At 35.5% G+C, this 20,995-nt stretch overlaps 1 protein-coding gene across 3 annotated transcripts in view; it reads right to left on the reverse strand.

The window, feature by feature from the left end:
* PIK3C2G (phosphatidylinositol-4-phosphate 3-kinase catalytic subunit type 2 gamma) overlaps nucleotides 1–20,995 on the reverse strand; it is a 350,214-nt gene that overhangs the window by 72,750 nt on the left and 256,469 nt on the right. For all 3 annotated transcript variants that reach the window (XM_019452113.2, XM_019452112.2, XM_053894931.1), the window contains one exon: nucleotides 14,925–15,034. In XM_019452113.2, the coding sequence (XP_019307658.2) occupies nucleotides 14,925–15,034 (110 nt within the window). The remainder of the gene's footprint in view (nucleotides 1–14,924; nucleotides 15,035–20,995) is intronic.

Consider the following 20,995-nt stretch of genomic DNA (forward strand, 5'->3'; position numbering starts at 1 on the left):
TTTCTTATTATAACTTTGTATGACATTCAAACATGATCCATTTGGTTTAATCATTTTAATATGAAATTAGCATTCCTAAACTTTTAAGATGGAGTATAAGGTTTTTGAGGGTCTGAAGCTCCCTTTGCTGTTGGTACCATACAGTGATGAAAAATATTTGTTTCATATTTTCTGAGATATGTTTCTTTTTTTTTTTCTTTTTATTTTTTTTTTAAATTTTTTTTTTCAACGTTTTTTATTTATTTTTGGGACAGAGAGAGACAGAGCATGAACGGGGGAGGGGCAGAGAGAGAGGGAGACACAGAATCGGAAACAGGCTCCAGGCTCCCAGCCATCAGCCCAGAGCCTGACGCGGGGCTCGAACTCACTGACCGCGAGATCGTGACCTGGCTGAAGTCGGACGCTTAACCGACTGCGCCACCCAGGCACCCCTAAGATATGTTTCTTTTGCTTCTCCCCTCACCCCACTTTTTTTCTGGACTTTGGTTTTCTTTTTCTCCTATGACCTTTCTCCTCTCAGTTTGGATTATACATATAGTAGTGTCTCTTCAGTGTAGGACTTTTTCCTGGAAGGTAGCTCCAATTACCTTTGAAAGCTCAAAGAGTTCTTTGACCTTTTCAGATCTGCCACAGAACGCTTGCCCTTCCCAGTGAATTGGGGTGAGTAAAAATTCTTCCAAGTTTTAGCTGCTGTTATCAAATTGACCTGCTCAGCTTTCCAGTGAGTACCCATGGAGTCTTTGGAGTTCTGTTCTCAGGTCAATGAGATGACCTGTTGCTTCTTTAGCTTCTTCCCATGATATGCTGGTATGCAGGTCTTATAGCTGACTTGTCCTACCTGCTTATATTTTAGGATTCTCAGGAATACTTTGTTGCCTAGTTTTGTTGTAGATACTGTCCATAGTTTTTGAGTTTTGCTACCTTATTTGATATGTTTTATTTGGAAGAGATTCAGGGATATTAAAAAACTTAACTTTTTATACTATTTAATTCAAACAACACAGTAAAATATGAAGTAAACCATGAAAGGATCCCTTCATCCCTCCTCCATTACCACTCTCCTCCCCAGAAATAACTAGTAGAAACAATTTGATATTATCCTTTTGTACTTTCTCTATATTTTTGTGCAAAAAGACACACACACATACATATCTACTATATTTATTCCTACCACATGCCAGATGCTATTTTAGCGTTGGGATATATAGCAAAGAATAATAGAAATGTCTTCCTTTATAGAGTTTACATAATGTGAAATTCAGACAATAAGGAAATAAACATTTAAAAATAAAAGAGTCAGGAGAGTAATATATGCTATAAAAACACTAAAATAGAAATTGTAGAGATGGAATATGAGGTGGGTAACAGTTTGCAATTTTAAATAGGATGGTCAGCGAAAAGTTGAACTATTTGACACAGATCTTAATTTGGCAAGAGTGTAGGCCATGGGGACTTCTGATGAAAGACTTTTTTTGTAGCAGAAACAACAGCTAGTCTAGAAACTCAGAGGAAGATGGGTGACTGGTGTTTAGCAGCTGGCAAAGAACAGCAGTATGGTTGACAGAGAGCGGAGGGGAAGAACAGAATTAGACAAAAAGAGCACTATTTTGTAAGGATGATGATGTGTGAGATAGAAGTAAGAAGACAGGAATCAAAATCATAATTCCATGTCATGTTGTAATTTGCTAATTTAACTAAGTAATATATTTTGGAAGAAAAATTTTATAGTGATTGGTATAGTACGTGGCCCCCAAATATCTATTGAATGAACAATCTTTCTAATTCCGAACAGAGAAAAAAATATTCTATTTTAAAATAATTATTTAATGCTTATTTATATTTGAGAGAGAGAGAAAGAGAGAGCAAGGGAGGGGCAGAGAGAGATAGAGATAGAGACAGAATCTGAAGCAGGCTCCAGGCTCTGAGCTGTCAGCACAGAGCCTGATGTGGGGCTCGACTCACAGGCTGTGAGATCATGGCCTGAGCTGAAGTTGGATGCTCAACAGACTGAGCCACCCAGGCGCCCCCAAAATCTATTTTTTCAAATGACCACATACTATCTGACAGTATAGATGTAGAATTTAACCAATTTTTTTTTTAAATTGCAGAGACTATTCTTTCCTCACTGATTTAATTTTGTCCAATACTAAGGCTCCATATAAGCCCAGGCCTGCTTCTTCATTGTGTTGCACTTGTTATTTGTCTATTTCTGCGTCAGTCCTACACACTTCCTTAAAAGCTGGAATTTATAATAAGCCTTGAAATCCATAAGTTCTTTTACCCTCTTCTTCTTTAGGCATTTTTTTTTTACTATTTTAGGCCCTTTAATTTGCCAAATTTATTTATTTATTTATTTATTTATTTATTTATTTATTTATTATTTATTTATTTTTAATATTAGTTAATTTTTGAGAGACTGAGAGAGAGACAGAGTGTGGGCAGGGGAGAGGCAGAGAGAGAGGGAGACAGAAGCAGACTTCAGGCTCCCAGCTATCAGCACAGAGCCCGACATGGCGCTCAAACCCACGAACTGCGAGATCATGACCTAAGCCAAAGTTGGACACTTAACCGATTGAACCACCCAGGCACCGCAATTTGCCAAATATACTTTAGAATCAGCTTATCAAACTCACCCATACACAAAATAGATGTGTACGGATTTGAGTGGTATTGCATTAAAACTATAAATCAAATTGGAGGAGAATTAACATCTTACATTATGGATACATGCAAGTGGTAAACAGGATAGATTTTTCCATGTAGTTAGGTCTTGTTTTACATCTCTTTGAATGAGTTTTGCATTGTTTTCTTCCTGTGGAAGTTTTGCATATCTTTTGTTGGATTTATTCATTAATTGAACATATTTTTGTATGGCAAATGGTAAATGCTATTTTTTCCTATTTTTAACTAATATTTGATAATATATGAGTAGAGTTTAAACTGATATTAATTCTAACAATATTTCTGTATAATCTTTCCAAAATTTGTATTGACAGAGTCATGTAATCTGTAAGTAATGCTAAAGTTTTGTCACCCTTTGCACTGATAACACTTCCAGTTCTATGTTATCAGTGGTGATAGTAAGCCTTTTTGGTTTGTTCCTGATTATAAAGAAGTTTTCAATGTTTCACCATTAAGTATAATGTTTTCTTTACATTTCTATTTCTAGAGTTTTTAAAAAATGAGTGGTTCTAAATTTTATTAACTACATTTTCTTTATCTATTGAGGTGATCATATAGTTTCCCCTTTAATCTTATTTACTATGGAGTCTTGAATGTTTTATCTTGTAACTACTTGCTTTACTGAACTCTTGTTACTCTATATTTTTTAATTCTATAGAATTATTTTATTTGCTTTCTTATTCAAATGGAAAATGAGAATATAATAAAACTTAAACATAGAGCTTTACTGTCAATATAAAGGTATTCATATCTTTCTCCTGACATTAACGGGAATGCTTGCAGTTTTCCATTTTTATTTTTTTTATGTATTTAATGTTTTATTTATTTTTATTTTTATTTTTATTTTTAAAAATTTTTTTTTAACGTTTATTTATTTTTGATACAGAGAGAGACAGAGCATGAACAGGGGAGGGTCAGAGAGAGAGGGAGACACAGAATCTGAAACAGGCTCCAGGCTCTGAGCTGTCAGCACAGAGCCTGACGCGGGGCTCGAACTCACAGACCATGAGATCATGACCTGAGCCGAAGTCGGATGCTGAACCGACTGAGCCACCCAGGCGCCCCTGTTTTATTTATTTTTAGAGAGAGAGAGAGACAGGGTGCAAGCAGGGGAGGGGCAGAGAGAGAGGGAGACACAGAATCCGAAGCAGGCTCCAGGCTCTGAACTATCAGCACAGAGCCCGACACGGGGCTTGAACTCACGAGCCGCGAGATCATGACCTGAGCTAAAGTCAGATGCTCAACCAACTGAGCCACCCAGGTGCCCCATCAATATTCCAGTTTTAAATGTAAGATATTTACCTAAGTTTCCTTCCATTCTGAGCTTACTAAAATTTTCTAAGAGGAATGGATGTTGAATATAATTAAATACTACTTTTCTGGGTTGGCATCTATCAAAGTTATCATGCAATGCCTTCTTTAGACTAATGTGACATATCCTCAATGTTAACCATGTAGTTCAATAATGTTTAATAATTTCCCCTTCAATTTTGTAAAACTTCAACCCATCTATCTTGTTCTGGTATTAGACTCTTTAAAATAAATTCCAAAATTTGTCATTATTAAACATCAATCTAGGCCAAAATTTGCTAAGAAAGTTAAAATATGACTGATCATTATTCACTTCCACATGTTCATGTTTCTAAAGATATTCTTTGACTTTACGAATTTATGGGTATATAGTATAGTATAAAACATTCATTTCTTTTCTCATTCATAGTTTAAGGAATGAAGATAATAATAATAGCGGAAGTATAATGCTAATCATGATTTATGGAGACCCTATCATTCGTTCATTCATTCATTCAACAAATATTTACTGAACGTATTTTGTGTGTGGGGTGGAAATCTCTAGGGTAACAGCATGTACTCGCTTCTCATGACGATAGGCCATGAACCGTAAATCTTAAATTCTAATGTATTCACCTTCATAAAATTTCAACTATGTCCATGCCTTACTCTTATGATGCCCAACAGTTAAGATGTAGGAAGACTGGAGATGAAGGATGAACTTTTATGATAGGCCTATAGTTTAGGGCAGACTTTCACCAATCCATCTCCTCTCTTGCAGGTGATAGATTTAAGGCCTGATAGCACAGTGCTGTTAAATATGACCCAATTTGGGACTGGGGACCCGAGAGCAGTAGGTTTCAGGCCTCTGCAAGGATCTGATTTATGCAGGTGGCAGCCCTGTGATTTATTTTGCTTAATGGCAGGATCAGCAGGATTATGCTTTGGAGTATCCTTATATTACAGGTTCAAAGCCGCATTTCGAAGGAACCAGTTCTTAAATTTCTTAGGGAAAGCCTCCAGATCATCCTGATAAACACTTCCAGCTCCCTGCCAGCCACTGTTTTATGTGTTGGGACATAGAAGTAAAGGAGAGAAATCAGATTTCTGCCCTCAGGGAGTATATATACTTTGGCCGACAGTGCCACTAAATGCCTTATGTTAATCTTTTCATCCTTATAGGAAAGCAGTAAAATTATTTTAGCAATGATGCCAGAAAAAAAGACCAAGAAAGGTTAAATGAATACCAAAGGTGACATCACCTAGAAAGTAGTAACCAAAAATTTCAACTCATGTTTATCCGATTCCACAGTCTTTGCTCTCATTGTGGATTATTTATAATAAACAGTATTTCAACTTTGTCTTTAAGATTAGCCAATCAATACATTTAGCATGGAATTCTTAGATGGAATAAAGGCACTAAAATAATGATCCTTTAATTTTTACATAGAAATAATGCTTAGAAAAACATTTAACAGTATTTCTTGAAGCCTGTTCTTGAAGGGAACATGGTCCAAAGGGTTATAAAATAACCATAAAATCTTAAGCCTTAGGTCCTATCTTAAAAATCTGTACAAATTCTACTCTACTTCATAACATACTTATTTTTTAATATGGCATAAATATTTTAAATAGCTTATCATTACAAACAAATGCTACTAACAGGTTTCCTAGTTATGTGTGTGTGAGAATGAGCCATTGAGTTTTTCAGTCTCAGAAAATTGGGTTGAATCCAGGAGGTCTGGTCTTTCATGTCAGGTTCAACATAGAGACAGAGAGCAGTTTTTTTCTCAGATTAAATATTATGATATTTTTTGAATGCACATTTATATTAATATGCGACTATAAGGGGCAAAAGTTTTTCACTGCTTTATGAGTCACATCAGAGTAACCATTGAGGAGAGATGTCTATAATGCCGTGGACCGCAGTTGAGCGAAGGTTCTGAGGCAACAGGATGGGAATTTCAAGAGCATATTTCTATTGCTGAAGTTGTTTATATCATTTTGTGGCTTGATAGAATACCTGTTTTACTGGTCAGTCTCTTTAGTCTAACGAAAACATTTCTCAAAAGACTATCTGTGAAGGAATTTGCAGAAGAACATTCTTATTTCCCCATTGACTCTATAATTTTATCGTATATAAATAGAAGACTTTTAAGTGACTCATTCTCCCCATAAACCAATTTCTTCATCTAACCTTCAAACTTCACTTTGCTTTGATTTTGGCGTTTGTGATAAACACATTACTTTTTTTTGTCTTTTGTATTGGAGTTCCTGATTGAGTGTCCAGCTTTGTGAGTCATAACGATTCAGAGGGAACAATGACTTAATACAACTTTGTCACAGTTTGTTTTATTCCATTAAGAAAAGTAATAGCTCAACATTGAATTTGTAATCTCTAAAATATATGACCAATGTTTTCTCATAGTTAAACCTATAAAGTGTGCTATCAAGATAATTCCTACTTTGCTGCAAATTTATACTGGACAATAAGTATTCAAACCCATATTTTTTTAACCAAAAAAAATATTATGAGATGAATTCAGTGAATAATCATTCTTGATACACAATAAAAAAAGTTTCTGTCTATGCATTTTTATTTTTAAAACTTCAAGATTGTCTGACATGAAAAAGAGATGCTTTTGGCCGTATATGTATGTACACATGTGAGAACACAAAAATTTAAGCTTCATGTTCTAACCTTAAATTTTAAATAAAATAGATACTATGAAAGGATATTTCATATTAATCCTTGTGGCTTTGATGGCCTGGTATCCTAATATGAGATACATGGCTATAAGCATTTAGATATTTTCTTATTAAACATTTAGATGTTTAGATGTTTTCTTACCATGTTCTTTCACTTAACCTGAAGACATCAGAGTTAAAAAAATCTATATTTATCTGAGATTATCAGAGTATGAGGACTTTCATAGGTAGGATTTTTTTTCCATGTGATTTTGCTTAAGGTCCTGGGAAGAACATCCATTATGCAAGAAATCAATTTTGCTCTATTCTGAACTCACTTATTAGTTCTGCCTGTGATCTCAAGAAAGTCAATTAGCTTCCAGGAGACTCAATTGTTTCATCTATAAAACATAGTTGACGACTAAACCATGCTATTCCTCCAAGACTGTTGATAGAATTGAATTAGGTAACATATGAAAAGTCATTGGAAACAGAGTAATATTATGCAAATATTATTTCAGAAAACTTACTACCAAATAAGTAAAGAAATGAATATATATGAGCCCAAAAGGTAGCAAACTACAGATAGAGGGATACAAGGGAAAATAAATGTGCAGATTTATGGTTTTATGGAAAATGACTTACGGGGAACTCTCTTGAAATCCTACAAAAAATAAAGGTTAAAACAAGAGGCAGCTAGGTTTATCTTTCTTTCTTTTCTTATTTTTGTTTTCTTTTCTCCTGCTTCATAGTTTAGAACGTGGCTTAAAAACACCAAACAAACAACAACAAAAACTTTGCTCTTTTCCAAGTTAAAGTTTGAAGTCTTCAAAATTTACCTATGAAGTTAGTGAGTCTTATGTAAATGTCATCTCAGGGACCTAACTCTGCATACAAACAAGAATTCCAGGCTCCATGGTCTTGACTATCAATAAGTAATTCTTACACTTTCTTAGGGAGGCTACTTAGAAAAAGCAGCCACATCAGATCAGATGGAATAAAGGAACTAGAAAAAGGTTGATGGACTGGTCTTATTATGTGTATTATGCCAGTAAAATGATATTCCAGGTTTCCATTCCCACCCTCCCCAAAGCCAGCTCATTTTATTGATGACATTAACATGAAATCTTATGCAAAGCAAAAAAAAAAAAAAAATCTTAACATGCAATAGTATAGAAAAATCAATAATAATAATTGATAACCAATTGACAACCAACTGATAATTGGTGCTATAATTAAGGTAACAAAAATCTTTAAAATGTGAAAAATATATTTAAAAATAATAAATTACTTTAGCTGTTTGTTAAATCCCTGGAATATAGCAATCCTATGCAACACATAGGTCTGTCAGGAATGCCAGTGAGGATAGGCTGTTGCCCTTAGCTGTTGAGGGGTTAGCAGCTGTTGTGAAACAGCGCCATCTGGACTATTCATCTTTTGTAACTAATGACTTCTGGCACTCTGGGTGGGTGCATTGAACTTTCCAAATGCTCTTAACCTTTAGACTGATAGTCTCCGGAAAAGTTAAAATATCTTTTTTTAAAAGCTAATAGCTAAGGTGTATCATGACTTGATATTTAGGCAAATTGGGCAAATTCTCAGCGTAGCTTATATAATTCAAAAACAGAGACTTTCCTATTGCAGAAATTTAGAACAGCAGCCAAGCTATGGAACATTGTAATGAGTGTGACTAGGTCATGCAACTTAGGAAATACAGTATTGTAAAAGGTATTATACCTTCAGTTAAAAAGTGGCTTATAAAGTCAATTTAGTTCAGATTTGTTTTTACAATTATTATTTTTTTTAATGAGAGACTTTCACAATGAAAAAGAAACTTCCATCTGTTTTAATTTGCATATCTCTTTGAAATTTGCTTTCCTAATTTAATGAAAGTTGGACATCATGATTGTTAATTCCTCTAGGTTCTGGGTTTTTGGTTTTTGTTTTTTGTCTTTTGTTTGTTTTTCTTGTGAGCATTTATCTCTATGGGTATCAATGGTTACTAAGGCAAAAGAAAACTTTGATCCATATTTGTGGAATTACAACAATCCAAGAGATAACAATTTGCAAAGTACTAGAAAAGCATCAAGAAAGTCTAAGGACAAAAGAATCCAGGAATCATCCCTCTCCCATATTTTCTTTAATGTCAAAGAGAAACTAGACAGAAGGCCATTGAACTGTTTTGAGGCATTGAGCACAAAGAGTCTCATTTCACTCTGTAGCCATGAAAAATAACTAAGGAAGAATGAGGGAAACACTGGAAGTTTCTGGCATTATGTCTGCACACTCAGGAGGCTCACAGACCCTGGCTCCTTTGTCTATGTGGAATCCAGGAGCACTTTTTCTGGATGTCATCAACATTTCCAGTGGCTTCATGGTTGTACTGGTTGGGACAGTCATTGTGCCTGCTCTGCCCAATGGCTCCTCATAACTAAGATTGCTCTCCCTAAAGCTCAAAGTTCAGAGAAGAAACTCTAGGCTGTTCTTTGGCAAGGAATGGCCCATGATAGGTGTAAGGATAGGCAACAGAATCCACGATGGCTTTGTGTGAAGGATTCTGTCCAGTGGGGACAAAGGCAACTATTTAAGTCAATTAGATTGTCTCTCTCTGGAATTTCCACTAGAGAATACTGGCCAATGGGCAAAGAGGTAAAATATAGGCAGAGTAAGCAGAGTAGAAGTCCTTTGTTTCCTCTAGAAATCAGGTCCTATTGGTTTCTGGGATTTGTTAGGTTATGATTTGAGTCCATTTATACCCTTTTCTCCAAGGATACCAGATAGAATCTCTGGCTCTTGCTACCAAAATACCTCATGAAAACAAAATTAAGTTTGGAGTTTTGTGTTTTGCTTCTAGCTGCCTTCAGTTTTAGCCAAAGAGCCAGAGATCTTATGCTTACTAAACCAAAGAATCTGTGTGGCAGGCCAAATAGAATATCTGGAAATACATGGAAAATTTCCTCTCACATGTTTGGAGGAGAAAATGGATGAAGTGAAAAGCATGATCTGTATGTGGGAGGGGAGGTAGGCAGGGAAATTTATGCTTAATGATCCCAGTCTGGTCTGTGAAATAGGTTATCTGTTTCTAAGGACAGCTAACCCGAGGTTTGAAAGTGATTGAAAATTCTAAAGTAACCCATTCAGACAGCATTTTAATGGATCGTTGCCTTTGTTGCCTAGCAGTGGGCTCTGCAGAGGTATTACATGAGAGTATCCATTTGCAGGAATTGAATCACTAGACTTTCTTGATTCTATTCAACAGCACTCAGCTGTAAGGGGAGTCGAAAAAAGTAAGGGAAGCAGAGAGAGGAGTTGGCAATGCTGTGAAAAACCTTTGTGGTCAGTAAAAGAATTTTATTCTCATTTTTCTCTAAATGCCATTAATTGTAATACAATTTTTAATGCCACGCTGAGTACAGCATCTTCTGAAACACTTACGATCACCTCTTAAGCCTGAGTGCAAATACCCAAGAATGAGGTAGGATCCTATATTGTTCATAAATAAAGCATTCTCTCGGAGAGGGAAGAAAAGCCATTTCTTTCAAGTCTCAAAAAATATCAAGAGGGCAGCCTCTTACTGCTACTGTAGTCAGGACTGGGCACTTAAGGTAGCCACACATGCTGTGTCTCAGATGGCTTAGTCCTCATTCATGACCCACATCTGTGGGCTTGGTGGTGGTGGTGGTGGATGGTGGATTTTCTTATTTTTACTTCTATCTTAGTAGTAATATTGGAATAAGCAGTAGTATAAAACACTTTTAGCCTGTCAGAACACAGAGAACACAGACTTTAAATATACAGGGGCTCTCAAAAGTATATTAGAATTAATGTCACCCATTGAAGCACCAAGACTAGTGCTGGATCCATTACATAATGGATATGTAATATCCATTACATAACTTTCCTTTTTTGGTAAATTATGTGCACTGGCGTCTCTATTCAAGTATCTCCTTCAGTTTTGTAACCCATGTGATGTCAGAGAACACAGTTTAAGATAACATTATTATTTACACAGAAAAGTAAACAAGTGCACATAATTTTTCACGTTTATTTTAATCATGTGGATCAAGTCATTCAAAATTCCACTATTGTTTTTAATTAATCAGGCTACTTTTATAAATTCATTCTATATATTGCTTGAGTATTAACAAAAGAAATATCCTATAATTAGGTTAAAAAATTTTAATATATAAATAATAGAGAGATCTTAAGTAATTTTTCAAATGGTTAAGAATCCTAGTCACAATTAATTGAGGTTTCTTAAATCTCCATAACAGGGTCTTCACAGTGCTGTGTGATAGGAAAGATCATCAGCACACGATCCACATTTGCTTACCAAAGAACTTAAGAGAACATGTGGAAAGGCAAACTCAAAACACATTAAATCATATCTAAAAATAAAGGTATGTAGTTGAGATTATAGGATAAAATATATTACTAAAGGGAGACATGAGTCTCATGGGAGATTTCTCTGAGCGGAAAAGGGGAAAGACAGAGAGGTTCAAGGCATCTGGTAATGAGCCAAATCAGAGAAAGGAAAGGGGTTGAGTACCTTGGAGTCAAATTACCCCATGGCGGTCCCCTGGGGCAGCAAACATAGCAGATCCTAAACCAAACATCCGGGGGACACCTGGTGATGGCACAGAGATGATAGTACTGGGAAGGAACATCTGTCCTCCATCAAGGCTTGGGATAGTCAAGATGTGAGGACTATTGCCCAAAAAAAGATCTACTTTGTTCAAACTGTAGCCAAAGTGGGCTCTAAGGAACCTTGAGAAAACTATGGTCTGAATTATGAAGCGACATACCCCAAGAGCCTGCATATGAGAGGGGTGGTTTTGAGCCCACAGGATAGAGTGTAAGACCTCACACTCTGTAGCATAACCCCCTGGATACACATTGTGGTTATGTCTACAGCTGGCTATATCCTTTGGTAAATTATTTAACTTCTCTGGGGTCCTAATCTAAAAATTTAGATTAAAATTATATTATCTTACAGACTTTTTAAAAATCACTTTACTGAGGTATGATTGACATGCAAAAAGCTGTGTATATTTAATATATACAACTTGATGAGTTTGGAGATGACTATACATTTGTGAAACTATTAGGATAACCTATACCATAAACCTACCCATTACCTCCAAAAGTTGCCTCCCATGCTCTTTATTTATAATTGCTATTATCAGTATTACTAATCATTTTTCTTACAGACTTGTTATGATGATGAAACAACTTACTCTATGAAAAGCACTAGAACAGGGCCTGACACATAAGAAATACCACCCTAAATGTTAGCCATTATTATATAACTTTCATAGACTTAATGTTTGATGTTTACATTGCATCTCCTGTTAAACTTTAAAATATATCTTAAGGGGAATGAGGCATGTTTCACATTCAGATATGTTCGAAAGTGGAAAAGTGGGACTATGTCCCCTGTTTTACTTGGGAGAAACTGGTATAACCAATAAGTGTATTAAGGTGATATACTAGACATCATGTAATTCAGTAATAAATTAAGGACAGCATGAAATAGCACACATTCTGTAGGATTATAGAACAAAAGACTAGTCATGGTGGGAATAATCTGAGGTTTCATGGACAAGAACCTAGTTGTCCAGCATCTTAAGGGATACGCAGAGTTGAAAGTTAGATCAGACTCCCCCCCATTCCAGTAATTTTTTTGATTCTTGGGAAGTGTTTCTGATGTATTAAATAGACAAAGGAGGAATGAATGTATATGAGAAATTTATCTACCCAGAAGAGGATTCCTTTGGGAATAATAGAGGTGGAGTGGATAAACCTTGATAAAGACAATCAGATTTTAAGGTTGTCAAAAGTAAGAGGTAGGAAATGGCAAGTCAAAAACAATTATTGAACAGAGAAATGATGTGCCCTTATTTAGATGACCAAATGCCTTTTAAGTCTGCAATGGAGAACAAGGTGTTTACCATAAAATTGTAGAAAGAAGTTTAATTAACAGAACATACTATATAACATCTAAAAGTGAGAAAATTAGCCTGGCAGAAATATGCAGGCAGGATAATGAGGTCTAGCTCACTGCCAGGAGATTAGTGGCTTTAGATGTACTTCCCATATTAGTTCACAATCTCTTGACTCGGAAAAGGACATAAGTAAATGTAGGCAGGCTCATTTCATGTCGAAGATTCTGCTCTTTATAGATCTGGGTGTATCAGTTAAAGTCAGAAAATGTGGAGGGATGGAACTCTGGCAGACAAAGCCTATCGACATTTTCCCTGTGGCCAGGACCTGAAAGAGCTTTTCTTCATCCAATATATAGTTTCTTTCCGTTGCTCTAGGTAGTAGTAGGGACTATTTGTAAACTGTCTAAGCAATGACACATCAAACACAGGCTTTAGCTGAATCACATGTTTCCAACCTTCATCTTTTCTGGACCTCTCTCTGCAACTCCTCTATCTCCCAACCAGGTCCCACTGACACATCAATCATTGTGCCTGTAGTGCAGCAGCCCATTTCAAAGGAAGGGATCCCACTCAGATCATAATTGGATAGCCTGAGGGGGCTATTTTTGGTACCATGTGCACTCACCTACTTAGGATGGAGGTAACTAGACCAGGGGCGAGCAGCTGGAGTATAAAGCTGCTTCCTGCTGATGGGATCCCAGAGCTGTGTTGAACTCTGAAGGACCTTCCAGGCTCTGTGACAGAAGACCTTCTGCTCTTCCCGAGGCCAATTGTTTGCCTTTCCCTAGGATTTTTCATACAAATCCCCCATCCCCAATAGCTGAGGCAACTTGAGAGTCTTTTATCCTTAAAATCAAGGATCTGAAACACTTATGCAAATCTTTAAGCTAGCGTCTTTGGCCACAGACTATTGTCAACTAATATTTATAGTTTTCTAAGTAGACATAAACAGATGCTTCTTTCAGAGATAACCTTTACTACCAGAGGGCATTTTTCAAGACTCAAAAAACCTACCAGACTCCACTAAAGAATCTCTTATGGTAGAATGTCAGAAACAAAGGAGGTAGCAGAAATGTATATTTTTGGCAAGGGCTCTGCCTGGTGTTCCTTAATGGTATCATATAATTTTCTATATTAAATGTTGAAAAACCCTAGACCAGGGGATTGAAGTCCTAGCTATGGGCCCTAATCCTAGCTGTATTTCTTACTATTTTTTTATTGTAGGCAAGATGTTTAATTCTTTGAATTTCAGTTTACTTATTTGCATATTTATTGTCAGAATAAATGAAGTATGAGGTCTCTTCCAGCTCTAGCATTCTATAATTCTACCATATTGCTTCTATTCAACCACAAGAGGAACCTATCTAGTAAAGTTCACAAAAGACAGATTCTTTGCAAAAGTGAAATTCTTTATGTAGGATGGCCCAATCAACTCTCATTGTTCCCTTGTAATAGAGAGAGTCCTCACTATACATTCTGGAAGGGGAAGAGTAAAAGTAATAATTGGCTGGGAAAGATTTTATTTTAAATACTGTTTTCCTCAAAAAGACAAAGCATACATCCATTAAAAAGAGTATAATCTGTGTTTACAAATTTCCGAAGTATTTGAACAATTAAAAAGAAGACTCAAGATTCAATATTAAGGAGTTATAGGAAAAAGTGTATTTCTCTACTTAAACTCTTTACTATGATAATAATTATGCTAACATTTATTGAGCACCTAGAATTTGCTAGCAATTATACTATCCATTCAAAAATTGAAGTTCAGAGGAATCTTCTATTATAAAATGCACCACCCTTTTGACAATGATTTTGAGTGTAATTAATATTCACTATATTCTGGACAGGCTCCTTCTTTGATGTATATTAGTGTTTTCTCAGACTTGCTTAAAAAAACATAGATTTAAAATAGAAGATAGTTACCAAATACTCCAATATTTGTATTGTCTTAGAGTTGAAAGTAGTGAGTCCATATCTCATCATAAATCTCTTTTTCCAAATTGTTTTCCTGGACATAGTTCAAGTAGAGCAACCAATCTATTTATGTCAGTCCTTGCTCTTTTTAGTGACCTCTTATTGAGCAATGTAATAGATGAAGAGGCTGGTTAGCAAACAATAGCATGGTACAGAAACACTGACTAAGGCCCTCTCCTCGACATTCACATTGCTCCCTTTCTATCCCTTGGGAAAGAAGACACAAGCTGGTTATAGAAATGACAGCTTTATAGTACTGACTGTTCACCCTGAAATCACCTCAAATGTGAAATGTATTTGTACACATGAATAAATTCATACTCATACATTCACAGCTTATCTTACTTGGTAAAATGACTTGTTGCTTCTAGGTCTGTGTCTTGTGGGCGAAGATTATTATACACATATTTCAGGTCTTGAATTCCACCCAGCTCAGGCAATCCTGCATGTAGCATCTTAGCAGGTAAACAAAACAAAAGCAAACAAACAAACAAACAAACAAAACCTCAGAATAAATGTAAATCAGATCTTAGTTAAATTTGGTTAAGTTTACTTGGTTAATTCTACAAATGCATATACACTTAAACTTATACAGCAAAGCCTTTCAGTTTATAATCATGAATGGATAGAAGTTCATGATTTTTTAACTTCCTGTATTTACTAATAGAAGCAACAAAACAACAATAAGAAGAAGAACCAATAAAATTGTCAAAGTGCTTGCAGATTAATAATTTAATTTTATTGGGGTGCTTGAGTGGTTCAGTCAGTTAAGCATCAGACTTTGGCTCAGGTCATGATCTCATGGTCCACGAGTTTGAGCCCCGTGACAGGGTCTGTGCTACAGCTCAGAGCCTGGAGCCTGCTTCAGATTCTGTGTCTCCCTCTTTCTCTGCCTCTCCCCTGCTAGTACTCTGTCTCTCTCTCTCTCTCAAAAACAAATGAAACTTTAAAATAATAATAATAATTTAATTTTATCTTCATCATAAACCAGTGGAATAAGCATGATAGTATTATTATCCCTATCTTGTCTTCTTGTAGAAGAAGCATAGTCAGCATTGGATGATAGAATGATAAGGGTTCTAGTATCAGAATTTCTGGACCCACCATTAAAAATCCGAATGATCATGAAAGTCTCTTAACCTCTTTGAATCTCCGTTTTCTCATTTTGAAAGTGGAGATAAGAATACTCAACATGTTCCGGGGGCAATCAAATGGCTAATGAATAAGAAAGAGCTTTATACATTATAAATTATTACACAAAAATTATATTGCAATACCCATTTTAAAGAAGAAAAATTTAATCCCCAAAAAAGCATAAGTGAAATGTCCAGATCAAATGGTGTGTAAGCACAGAGTATAAAACTCATCCCTCTGGCTCTTAATCTTATGTTCTTTCGTGACTCTATGACTCATACTCTAAGAACACAATTTTCCCTATTTAAGTGGTGATTACATTTATTAAAGATTATTGAAGCAATGCAGTAATTAAAGATAAAATTGTACAAAGGCTCAGATATTTTTCTGGCAGCCTTTGGAAAAGTACTGTGTTTATATTATAGTGTAGACTGAGAGATAATATTCTTTTTAGTTATAGGCAAAAAGAAAGAAAATTTTTTTGAGAAAAAGTAGATCTTTCTGAAATAAATTTAAACTTTGAAAAAGAAGAAGGAGGAAGAGCAGGAGGTGGAGAAGGAGGAGAATGTCAACAGTACCTCTATGACTAAGATAAATTATTTCCTGCTCTGGAATAGAGGCACTCTTACAGTAGTGGGAAGTTAAGAACAATGCTGCTAATTCTAAAAATGTAAAGGAAACAGTGAGAATATGGTTATGAAGGATGGGTATATTTATGATTGACTTGATGAAGTTCAAGTGAGAAAAAAATGGATTTGAAACTGTTCTTTCCTACTGTCCCCACCCAGGCAGAGGGAACAGCATGTATAGATGTACCAAGGAGCGCAAGATGTCTTTCATTATTTCACAAAAAGAACTCCAGGAGAGCATCTGGAACATAAGATATCCTGTGGGTAGGTGACAAGAGATGCGCCTGAAAAGGTAAGTAGGGTAGGAACTTTTAGCTATATAAAAGTTTTGTACTTTATCCTAGAGGCAAAAGGAAGCTCTTTTAGTGTTTTTAAATGGGCACTAAATAATTGAATTGTGTTTTTAAAAGATCATTGTGGTTATTTGTGGAAAATGGATTAAAGTGAGGCCAAATACGAGACTGGACTAGGAGAATGTTTATGAATAAAGAATAAAGTTATTGGATTTTAAATATATTTAGGAAGTAGAGTTGAGAAAACTGGGTGATCAATTGGATAAATTTGAAGGTCTGGGTGGGATCTAAAGTATATAGCTGTAAATATAGATTTGGGAATCATTAACATATAGATAGTAATTGAAACCTCGAAATGGATCAGGTAGTCCTGGAAAGTTATTAACTCCTTCTCCTTATGGATGATCTAAACTCATAATATCTAAATTTGAGCAAATTCTCTTCTTCCATAAACTCTTCCTCCTTTTTCCTCTCCATCTCCAGTGCAACCATTGTCCAACTAAAAGAAATTCATATCTTTGATTCCCTCTTCTAACTGATTCCCAATGTCAGTAACATAATTCTATAAAAACTACCTCAATGGTCTCTTGTATTCATTCTCCTTTCCATTTCAATTATTGTCTTAGTTCAGCTCCTCATTTTCATTTGATTAGATAATTTTGCCTACTTCTCCAATCCCTCTGTCTCTAATTACATAGCTTCTGAGTTGTCAGTTCAAAATCAAAGCTAGATGATGGTACTGTCTTCATCAAAAGCAAAGAAACTTCCAGGTTCTCAGGTGTCTGTATATCAAAGTCCAAAATCCTCATTCTGATCATAAATGTCTTTTGTAATCTGTGATCTGTCACTTCATCTATTGTCTATATAGGTCTCCCTGTGTACCACAGACTAAGTACATTTGATTACCTCTATTTCCAACGCATGTCACGCCCATGTTCTTTGAGCTTCCACACATACTTATAGTTTTCTCGCAGCCGGGATTCCCTTCCTATCCTTCCTTACCTATTGAAATTCTTTTTGAAAGCTTAAATATTTTTTTCACCTTGAAACACCAGATTGTCTTGATAAGATTTAATTACTGCTTTTTTTGTACAGCAATCGTATCTTGGTCGCACCTCTTTCAAGTGCTTATTGCTGTCTTACTTTTACTATGTTTGGTTCACATATATGTTTGTCACATTTGGTTTTAAGATCTTTGAGGACAGGAACTGAGTTTTTATTTGATGTTAAATTGTTTATATCACCAAACATGGTACCTTGCAAATGGAACTTAATGAATGTCTGTGAAATAATGCATGCATGCAGGAATGTGTGAATGAATGAATGAATGAATAAATGAAAAAAATGCCTAGCTTTGTTGGGCACTGGAAGCCTGTAAATAGTAAGTTCAACCCCAACTACTAAACTTAAAATCAACTATAGAGAGGTATATTCTCAGGAGCAACTAAAGTGTAGAGTAGGCTTTATCTTTTCAGTTCTGTAATTAGAGTTCTGGACACATTTGTGTACTTATTGAGACAGTTTCCCCTTTATTAGACTTATGATTCTCTACTTGCTAACAGCTTTCTTCCCTAGATCTGAATTGCTTTCTGGTTTCTCTAGATACTCAGAATTCACACCTGCTTGCTTAGAACTCTGTCAAACATTTTCTTGGGAAGTACACCCTATACTTAATCCTTCTCCACCCCCCACCCTGGGCCCCTCATTATGCACCAACATCCAAGTGCAGATGGCTTCAAAGTAGATGGACTCAGCTTTCTCCTTGATATGTGGCTAATTAAAGGTAACAAGAGCAAATTTTGCCCTTGTTGATGTGCTCTGTTCCCCAGAGAGGCGGCTTTGAGTATTGTGACTCTGCCACTGGAGTAAGGATGACCTCATACCCGGGTCCACTTAGCCATGTCTGTTCTCTGACCCACAGAGATGCGGTTCAAGTACCTCTTAGCCTAGATTATATGGGCAATAACTTTAATTGGGGCAATAGGAAAGGGAAAGGGTGGCTAGGCTAGTATAGGTAATGAGCAGATACAGGCGATAAACAGATAAATTCCTTTTTAAAGGACAGAAACACTTTTAAATTTTCTACTTTTATTCTCCAAGTCCAAATCTATTTTGATAGTTATGCTTAGGGAAGCAGACACTCTTTGCCACCTCATAGAGCAGTTAGAAAGATTTCTTCTGGGAAATATCTGGTATAATAATGGGTGTGATAAACATTTTAAACTGGGTGAATGGTCCCTATGTTCTTTGGGAGCCTTCCATAATAGCTGATATTGATTTTTTTAATGAGAGAAAAGCTGATGAAATACAGGCTTTTATGTTAGTGACTTCAGCCAGCAACACTCTTGGGTCTCCTACAGATGTTTTGCTTTTAAGCACGATGGGAATTTCATGGATTATTTTTTTCCCTGATTTTCCCAGGAGCAAATAAAAAGGACTGTGGATATCTGGAAACATGCTGCTCTCAACAAGGGATGAGCCATTAACTCCATAGTAGACTTACCAGACACTTGTGGCTCATAATCCTGGATACTGACCATTCACAGAAGATAGAATTTATGACCCATGTCAATTATTTCTCAAGTTGTAACTGGGTCATGGAGCAGTAGATTTAGTTCTTTTAAAATAAGTTAATACAACAAGAGTCAGTTTGAGAGAGAATTGAGGGAAATATTGAATACCCACATGGGCAGAAAATACTCTTTCATGAATTTAAATTTGTTTTTATTTTATAGGAAGCTATGCCAGAGAAAGTGTGGTCCTGAAGCCTTACTGAAGCTTTGATTGTCTACAGAATCCCATGAGAAAGAAACCTCAAAAGCAGAGAATGAAGAGGTAAATGACCAGAAACAGAAGTAATATACTGCTGTTTCATATGTATTCATTGGTCTAATTGGTCCACATTGCTTCTGTCTGTTTTAATTTCTGTGAGAGTTTAAATCTAAGATTATTTGCTTAATCTGAATTAGGGCTCTGTACTGCCAAAATTTCCTTCTTAGCCTAAAAGTCAAGACCTGGGAGATTAAAACATACGAACATTGTTTGGATATACTTTGTAACAGAAATCTTCAATATTTGATTTTAATACTATTTTATGAAAAATTGCTTCAGTACTTGATTCAAACATCATTTATCTCCTTCTTTTAAATGAAATAACATTACATAAACTCTTTAATAATTATTTTATATATTATGACTCATGGGCTAAAAGTTTTCTTTTCAGGTAGGTACAAAAGTTTATTAAGCAAGAGGAAAAAGTCCACCAATAGCCTTCTCAATTTTTTCAAAAGGCTGTCCTCTCACATTATTTTAACATGTTTACTTTTGTTATTCAGCATAATTTTAGTGTCACCTGAGAAATAGCATAATCTATATTTTGTGCTTTTCTATTTTGTGTTTATTTTTAAAATGTCTGTTGCTGGTTCTAGTAGTTGTTAGAATATGGTACTTACTTGTGTGCAGTTATTTATAACATTATAGACATGTAGAAATGCTGGACACTTCATTTATTGTATACACAAATTTTATCTTCCTTATCATATTGAAAACCTTAAGGCTGACTGGGTCTTATATGTAAATGCATCCTCACAGTTTCTGGTATGTAGTAAGTAGTCATGACCTCATGGATTCATGATTTGGAGCCAGTTGGAACCCAAGAGAATATTAGAATGATATGACCTGGATTTTTACATGTAAATGGAGTCGAGGTCACAGAGTTAGTCTTTGTAGAGTTTCCTCTGTGGTATGAACACAGATTATGAACCATTAGCCATCTCATAATTGCAATATGGCCTAATAGAATTGGGAGTTAGAATGCAAATCTACCAATATGAATCACTGGCTCTTATTGAAATAGCCAACTTGAAAATTCTAGACATGGGCACAATTTATATATCTAGTTTACACAAAGAAACCAAAGTGTCCTTATGCATGAAAGACTATATGTTTACAATACTTTTTTAAATATAGATTTTTTAAGACAGAGTAAGGTACATATGTTGAAAGTTACAACAAGGATCCAATCAAGTCTTCATTGCAACAAGGTCAACATTTATTCAATACTACCCAATAGAACTTTTCTGCAATAATGGAAACGTTTTATATCTGTGTTGTCCCATATGGTATCACTAAGCCACATGTGGCTATTGAGCACTTGACATGTGGCTAGTGAGATTGAGGAGATGAATTTTAAAGTTTAGTCAATACTAATTAATTTAAATTTAAATAACCACATATGAGTAGGGGATATTATATTGGACAGTACTCTTTTGGATTAATAAAGATCTAGCATAATAAATTAATTGAACTCTACTATATGACAGGTACTATGCTGAGTGCTTTATATTAATGATCTAATGAG

Source organism: Panthera pardus, unplaced genomic scaffold (genome assembly GCF_024362965.1).
Source record: "Panthera pardus isolate Hobbes unplaced genomic scaffold, ASM2436296v1 HiC_scaffold_6, whole genome shotgun sequence".
NCBI lineage: Eukaryota > Metazoa > Chordata > Mammalia > Carnivora > Felidae > Panthera > Panthera pardus.